General features: G+C 38.5%; 1 protein-coding gene across 1 annotated transcript; it reads right to left on the reverse strand.

The window, feature by feature from the left end:
- Positions 1-202: 202 nt before the first annotated feature.
- On the reverse strand, positions 203-8846 carry LOC117917535 (protein KINESIN LIGHT CHAIN-RELATED 1). Its single transcript, XM_034833847.1, has 2 exons — positions 5425-8846; positions 203-678 (listed from the first exon to the last, which is right to left on the reverse strand). Exons 1-2 carry the CDS (start codon positions 7119-7121, stop codon positions 432-434), a joined length of 1944 nt encoding a protein of 647 aa, XP_034689738.1. The 5' UTR covers positions 7122-8846; the 3' UTR covers positions 203-431.
- Positions 8847-8894: the final 48 nt, after the last annotated feature.

Genomic DNA, 8894 nt, shown 5'->3' on the forward strand with positions numbered 1-8894 from the left:
CCTTTGCATTTTCCTTCAAATTTTCTGAGAACCAAACATAGCCGGTTCTTGTAAATTACTCAAAATATCAATCCCCCAAGTACAGTTTAAATTAGGTTGTCATATGGTTGGAATGCCACAAAATTGTTTCTCTGATAAACTGAGCAAACAGCAAGAGTGTAGGATAAGGTGAGTCTGATGAGGATGAAAACAAGTCAACACCTGGTAAAGAAGTTGTTTAGGTTTCCCCAAAATGGATATCAAAGAATAGCAAAATTTATGGGTATCTGCTTAGGCACCTTCATGGATGCTAAGCCAGTAGCTACATTATTATATGTATTACAAAGATACCAAAATAACCAAACCGATAATCTATGCCGTAGCCAGGAGAAAACTCAATTTTGCATCAATGTGCTTCACTATGCAGTAGGTCAGTTCATAAAAAGAGTATGCTAAATTACATTCGATCGCTTTTCATCAACTGGAACATCAGATGGCAAATTTCTGGTTGGGGCAGACCCAGTAGAGTGGGGCAAAGGCAAGGCCTTTGTAATAAGCTCATTTGAGGTTGCACCACGAGCTTTCTTCTTTAGTTCTGTGAGAATCCTTTGGGCTTCTCTGAGTTCTTCATAACCACTCGGCCCATGGCCTTCCCACGCATCAATCACTCGCTGCTGGAACTCAATTGCAAGCACATAGCTATACAATGAAAACAATAAAATTTCAGGTTACACATTTCTACCCACAACAGCAAAAACCCATGTCGACATTCTTTTATCACAGATTTTATTTGGTTTAAATGATTGAATGGTGACTACCCACATAAAGAACTAAGATGCACCCACACAGCTCAGCATGTGGCTTCATTTAAGTACTTCAGATATATAATTCTAGTTCAAGTTCTCTGCCCAGATTAACATTAAGTTGGAGAATTTCCTCGAGCAACCATTTTTAGGCTCTGTCTAGGAATGCTGATCTACTTAGCAACACAATATTCCAAATCTTGTTGCAAGGATAAAAGGCAGGATTTGGAAAGGTAATGAATAAAAATACAAGAAAGAAGCAGAGTTGAGCAACTGGTTGAAGCAGAAACCCACAAAGAAAGCAATTCCATGATGTATAAACAACTTGGCCCAAATAAATTATTCCAAAATCCTCTTAAACATGAAGTGATGAATGTCAATCATAAGAAAGACCATTTTATCTCATGAGTAGCTAGAATCTCAAAACCAACCAACACACCTCTAGGACCACCCCCATACATTTGTGAACACAAGCCAAATTAAAAACGACTTAGTTATTCAATTAGAAGTAAAGTTTCCCACCTTATGGGGGGAACTCAGCAAGATGGAAAGGTTAATGGTCACTGCAGAGGCTTTACACCCTTATAGATTAGGCCCTATGGGTGAACATAGAATGTGGTGGTTCTGAACAGTCAGCCATCTAAGTTCACTCCTAGTGAATCATTCTACCTGTAAATATTTAACACCAGAAAATCCTGGTGAGACCCACTCGAGATTTCCAACTCCATCCAAAGTGGCTTTCTACAGCTAGGAAGCTAGGATCAATGAGATCCTGCTAATCGACAATTTAATCTAAGAGCTGCCATTATAAGCAACTCCAAGAAAGACTATTTAACAAACCAGCAGTCAGCAAGGCAAGAAGTTTCAATACATACAAAATACAACATAACAAAGAAGTCCCAAAAGGAAGGTCAGGAGAAGCCATGTTATCGCCTATTGCCTAACATGAGCTTGGTTTTTGAGGATCCGATATTTTTCCTGCACCAATTTTCCCTAAATTGCAAAGTAAGGAAAATCCATGAAAATCCATACTCAAAACCATGTCACTGAGGAAACAATTGGGTCAGGATCAAGTGGAAACTAAACTAACAATGTAAGGGCAAAGTAGATAAAATCCTGTTCAATTCAAATCTTCAAAAGAACTGGTCATCATAGGTAATTATTTGTTATTTACTTCTACAAGCAGCTTCATAAAATTGGCTATTCAAGAATTCCATTCTATTCAAGATTTCCTTTCTCTAACATGGAATGCCTCATGATCATTCCTAAGATTAGCCCTTCATGTGGATGTACAAGGAGCAAGAATCTTATAGCAACCAGCCACAAGCCATGGGAAGAACATGGAAAATAAGTGCAAATTATGTAACATTCCTGAGGAAGATACTGCATAAAATATGGAAATAAGAACACTAGTCAGACATGGTCCTGGTCCTTCCAATTTCTCAGCATAGTATAAATGCATCAAGAAACTAAAGGGCCTCATCAGTCATCTGTTGTGAAAGTCCTTTGGTGACAGACAGTGACATTTATCCAAAGGTGGGGAGAACAAGAAGATCTCTTGGCACAAATTCAAATTTTTGACTGTGAACTCAGCACCTGCTAAGAACCGACCATTCTCACCAACAAAATAATATCTAGCTAAAAAACTTGTAAATGTAACAAAAAATCAACTTTCATTTTATTTCCATTTTGATGAGAAACTTCTCTTGTATTATCTTTTGTTTTTTATGGAACAATGCCTAAGATCCTCATCTACTTTCTCTTTTAAGGAAAACAAAGAAATATATTAAAAACACCTAGCAAATGGGCACACAGAAGTACATAAGATGTATATAGGGACACCAAAAGGCAAAGAACAAGAAGAGAGAAGCAAAAAATACTCCTTCCCCTTACTTGTAACCTTACCAATCAACAAAATCTACCATAGACATGGACACCTCCTCTAAACCCCCTTTAAACCACTTCGAAATATTTACTCATAAAAAGGGTTTTAAGTTCTTGATCTAAAGGCTCTACATTGTTAAAAGACCTTCAATTTCTCTCTTTCCAAATAATCCAAAATAAACGCAAAGAAGCAACTTTCCATGCTTTCTTCCGCTACTTACTAACGAAGGATCTATGCCAACTTAAAAGGGTTGTTTTTACCGAAGAATTTAGCATCTATACCACATTCCAAACAAGAAGAAGACCAGCTTCCATAGGATTTTTGCTCCAGCAAAATGAAGGAGGATGTGCTCCATAGATTCATCCTCATCTTTGCACATAAAACATATACTCACCAAAGTCCATCCTCTCCTGTTTAACCAATCCATTGTCAAAATTCCTTTCCAACCTACTTCCCAAGCGAAAAAGCTCACTTTTGTTGGAACCCATTGATTCCAAATAACATCCACCAAAAAGGCTTTGATCTCTTATGCTCCAACTAAGAATAATAGAATTAATTAAAAATTTTGCTGCTCATTAAACTATCCAATCCATCCCATCTTCATCATCCCTCTTTATTGATTTCCATTTTCATTGCAATCTCAAAAGAAACACTTCAACACCATCTAACTCCCAATTATAGAGTTCTCTTGAGAAGCAAGGAATACAATGCTAGTCCCCTTCCTTGTCAACGTGCTCCCATGCATTTGCTACCCAAGCATTGTTTAAGATATAGCATACAATGAAGGGAAAGAAACAATCAAAGATGAATCGCCACACCATGTAGTTGCTCACAATAAAATAAATTTTACTTTTGAAATCTCAATGTCTTTAATTTACTGCCTTCTACAATCCTTCATCATTCCCTTTCCTTGCCTTAAGAGAACATCATCCCTCCTTCTTCCCCAAGTTTCCCAATGATAACCTGCTTCCATAAAAGGTCCCTCTCCAATGCAAACCTCTAATACCACTTTCCAAGAAGAGCCTTATGGAAAAAGAACAGATTTGTAGGAAGCTCCCAAAAGGAGACCTAGATAAGTAGAAAGGAGCACCCCTACTCTATCTGCTAATGCAACTACCAATTCCTCTTCAATAGTAACACCCGCTAGTGGAATTAAATCACTCTTTTCCAGTTTAATTCTCAACCCATAAATTGCCTCAAACCATATTAAAATTCAACTAAGATGAACATTTGATCTTTGCATGTCTCACAAAAAATGGGAGTATCTTAGCAAACAATAGGTGAGATACTTCCACCACCACATTGCCCCTACTTCCCACCTTAAAACTCGAGAAGAAAGCCTCCTCCCAAGCTTTCTTTAAAAGATAATTGAGAGCCACCATAACGAATAAATAGGGGAAAAAATGGCCCCTTGGCCCCAACGTCCTTGACCTTTGAAAGAAGTTGATATGAGCACCAATAATGAGTATTGAGAACCTAACCATAGAGATATACCACTTAATCCATCCAATCCACATTCAAAACCTATTTTCTCCATGACTACATGTAGGAATCCCTAGTCTAAATGATTATAAGCCTTCTCAATGTCCTTGTTTTGCCTTTTGGTACACATTGTATACATCGTGTGTACATTGTTGGCTCTTTTTAAGGCACTATTAATATATTCTCTTTTATTGCCTTAAAAATAAATAAATAAATAAATAAAGCCCTCTTAGTGAAGTTTGCATAAAACACTGTTAGAAGATATTTTCAATCTAGAAATTATTTGCAATAAGAACAGTGTCTAAAATTTGTCTACACTCAACGAAGATGTTTTGAGAGTCGGAGACCACTCTACCCATCACTTTATTGAGTCTATCAGCTAACACCCTTGTTAATAATTAGTACAAGCCCCCCACCAAGCGAATAAGCCTAAAATCCTTCAAATTTTTTGTTCCACCTTTTTTAGAAATTAAGACCAAGAAAGTGGTGTTTAAACCTCTTTCAAAGAGACTTTGCTCATAGACCTCTAAAATTTTGAATTTTGTTTCTCATAAGTAGTGATTTTGAATTGTGAGAGGGTAAATGCTATGAGTACATAAGCACAACGTAATCAAGTTAATGATGTGTGTGCATGAGCTTTATGTTGGCCTACCTCTTACCACAAGACATCTTGCACTTGGGACTGTCTATGTGAATTTTTAGAAGTTAAAACACTAACAAATATTTAATCATTCAAAACCTTTTTCGTTTTACTTTTGATGATAAGTTGACCACTCATGTTAAGGAAATACCACATTGACAGGAATGAATTATAACCCAGTATATCCTAGAACATAGATGTCCAATAAGATGAATAAATTCCAGAACTATCCCGAATTATTCCAGTGTTTCTTCACTTCAACCACCATGTTATACAGATATGTATCGCACATCCAAGTCGAAAACTGTTTCAGATGCAATGAAACAGAAAGACAAGTTCAGCGAGAAAGCAACCTAGGACTTTTTTCAATACTAGACCATTAGTTACAGGAAAAGACATAGTGACTAAAGAAGTATAAACAAATATGAAATAAAAGGTACATATTTCATTCCAAGGTGAGTTATATTCCCTAGAGGTAGCCTTAGGGTAGGAATCAACTATAATCAACATAAAAACATCACATTAATAAATAGACAGACACATTTATAGAACTAACATAATTTCAACAATTGTAAGATAATGAACTAGCATCATAAACCGAAAATGAAAAAAGAACTGTGGCAAATCATCCATACCTTCCCATGGCACCATATGCTTTTGAAAGGTTCTGGCATGCCTCAATTGAATCCGCATGATGAGGGCCAAGTGAGACATCCATAATGTCCTTTGCAACTGCAAACATCTGTGCAGCTGACTGAGGTCTATCAAGTTCTAAATATGCTGCCCCCAAATTGTTGTAAATGTACCCCACCCCAAAGTGCTTTGAACCAAAGCTCTCTTTCAACCTTTCTGCAGCACTCTCCAAGTAGGGAATGGCCTGCGCCACCTTACCTGTCAATAGAAGCAACCATCCTATTCTTGCAGAAACACTTCCTTCTGAGTGCTGTTCTTGCGGGAGCTTCTCAAGCATGGCCAGAGTTCTCTTCAACAATGAAATTGCAGTTTCAAATTCATTCATAGTCTCATACTGCATTGATATCTCCATGTACGCCTCAGCAACTTCAACAGGAGACACCATTTCTCTCTTATCAAGAACTCCACAGGCAATCTCTAAGCACCTCTTTGAGTCTGCAAACTTCTCCTGATTACACAAGGCTTTTGCCATACAAATAAAAACCAGTGCTCGATTCTCACTCTCTTTATCAGTCCGCTGAACAACACCCTTCAAAGTATTTATGGCTTCATCAAACTTCCCCAATGCAATCTGCATATTTGCAGCATCAATCTCCGCACGTAGTAGTTCAGAACTAAGACCCCAATTCTTCAAAACCTTCTGTGATAACTCATTCTGTTCCAATGCCTTCTGGTGCTCTTCCAACCCAGTATAAACAACCCCAAGAAGTCGCCTATCATGTGCCACCTCTACTGAATTATGTCCCAATTGTTTCTTATGTATCTCCAACGCCTTCAAACAAAATGGCAGTGCTTCCTTAAAATTCAGAACTGCAGTGTGCGCTTCAGCCAAATTCCGATATGCTGCACCCAATTCCTTGCTATCTTTCTCCAAAGTCATTTCCTTTATTTCCAAACATTTGGTGAGATTCACAAGAGCTTCCTCTCTCCTCCCCACGGCAGTCTTCACATTTGCCAACTCAAGCTGGACGGCATGAAGCACCGGCCTAATATCATCAACACTACAAGAACCCTCCTCCTCTAACCTAGCCAATACCCTATTGGCTCTATTAAGGTACCCCAAACTGTCATTAAACCTTTTTAAGCTATAATTAGCAGAACCCATTAATTGTAACGCCATGGCAACAAGTAAAGAAGGTTTGTCATTTTTATCTAAAGCCTTTAAAGCTCTATTAGCAAAAACCAGAGTCTTTTCAGGGTCCTCACCTTCCTGGTCCATTTTGAGGCCAAGTTTCAAGGAAGCCAACCCAAGCTCTTTCTCATCAAAAGATGACTCCATTTCTTGAAATGCTTTTAGCATTGACTCAGTTGAGGTTGCAGACTCAAAAGTCTCCTCAAGCTGCGATCTTTCTTTGATTTTTCTCTGTCTTGAGGAGATTTGCGGGGGAGTTTCACTCTGGGTATTGAGATTTCGAGATGGGTTTGTCTGAAATGGGTCGGATTTGCCCTTTGAGAGTAGCAAACCACTGGTTTTTTTGCAGGGTCTGATGTGGTTGGATGACGACGATAATAATGATGAAACGTGATCATTGGTGGATATAGATGGAGAGAGTTCCGAGATGTAATTTCTGGAAAGAAGAGGAGTAAGGTTTCTGTAATAGGAGAGGTGTGATACAAGCTTCGACGAAGCTCGTCTCATGGCGGATTCCCTGAGTGGCCAAAACCCTTGAGAAACCCTTTGTCTCACTGGCCCCTCTGTTTCGGTGAGACTTGGGAGAGGTTGGGAGAACGGTGTCGTTTGATTCGGATTTTATCTTGGGCTCAATGTCGACCTAGGCCTGATCCAATCTTCATGGCCCAGTCCATCCCAATTTGTTTTCCTATCTACATTTGTTTACCCTAAAAAATAGCCTTAGTCCAATATGGCTTTCTATTATGGTCAAGTCCATTATAAATGGGGAAGTAGACTTGGAAATGGTTGTAATCAAAGAGGATTTATTTTACCAAGTGAAAAGTAAAGTTTTTGGGATTAGAGAGCTCTGAGAGTGTAATATTGTTTTATGTTCTTTATAATGATATTAATTTTTCCCTTTTCTCGTGGATGTTATTGGGCTAGGCCCTTAGTCCGCTCATAGAGGTTAAGGTTCTTTTAAGCCCATTTTGGCTTGCTCTTTTGGGTAGCAACTTTGGCCCATTGATGTGATGTAAAGGCAGGTCATGGGTGTATTGTTTAGAGAGAAAAGCTACTTGTATCCCCGTTGCTTATTGATAATGAAAGAAATTTTCTCCGCAAGTTCTTACCTCCTTCAGCGTAGTTTTTTCCATGTTACACCCCACAAGTATTCAACCATGCCATCCAATTAACAGGTGCCCTTCAACAATAATCCAAAAGCAATACAAGAAAACTTAATTGTGTATGGTTCAGCAGGCTATGTTCATTAAAGTGATGTAAAATAGCATGTATGTTCATAGTGTACGGTAGCACAATATGACCTGGAATTAGAACATATGGATATTAAGACTGCGTTCTTGCATGACGATCTTGAGGAGAAGATAGTTCTAATGGAAAAGTCGGAGAGTTTCTGATCAAAGGACTTGAAGATCATGTGTGTTTATTGATAAGAAATCATTGTATGGTCTGAAGCAGGTGCCAAGACAATGGTATAAAAGATATGATAGTTGCATGTATTTTCTCCTACCTACTGTTACATGTTGATGATGTGCTCTTGATCAACAAGGACATTGAGAAAATCAACGAGAGTAAGAACCTTAGTCCGGCTAAGAAAATCCTAAGAACCAGAGATTAAGAAAAAAGGACTTAGAAGGAAATTGTTTCTTTCTCAGAGGGATTGCACAATGACAATACTGGAAACTTTTGGAATGAGGGATTGTAAAGTTGTTCAGACTCCTATGGAAGCTCCCCTTAAGCCAGCAGTGCATCACTTGCAACTCGCCTCAACCAGATGAAGACAAAAGTTATATGGCTGCAGTGCCCATTCTCAAAATGCAGCGGGGAGTCTTATGTATACCATGGCTTGTACAAGACCTGACATGACATACTCAGTGAACTTAGTGAGCAGATATACGAGTAATTTAGGGAATATCCATGGGATTCGGTGAAATGTATGGTCAGATACCTCAAGGGAACAACAACTTCCCTTGGTTTTAGCATATGGAAATGATACATTTTCAGGTGGAGTAATTGAAGGTTATGTTGATCCTGGCTTCATAGGTGACCTCGATACGAAAGAGAAGGTCATTGACTGGTTTTGTTTTTATTGCTTGGGGCCAAGTAATTAGCTGGAAAGCCAACCACCTTCAATTGATTGTTGCTCTCTCAAACGATTGAAGCAGGGATTGCAGGCTGTGAAGGAGAGATTATGGCTGAAAGACATGTTAAATGAAGTAGGGAGTACAGCCCCCACTCTTGTTTACCATATAACAGACTTGAGCATAAGCTCCGATCTCCATT

This window comes from Vitis riparia, chromosome 7 (genome assembly GCF_004353265.1).
Source record: "Vitis riparia cultivar Riparia Gloire de Montpellier isolate 1030 chromosome 7, EGFV_Vit.rip_1.0, whole genome shotgun sequence".
NCBI lineage: Eukaryota > Viridiplantae > Streptophyta > Magnoliopsida > Vitales > Vitaceae > Vitis > Vitis riparia.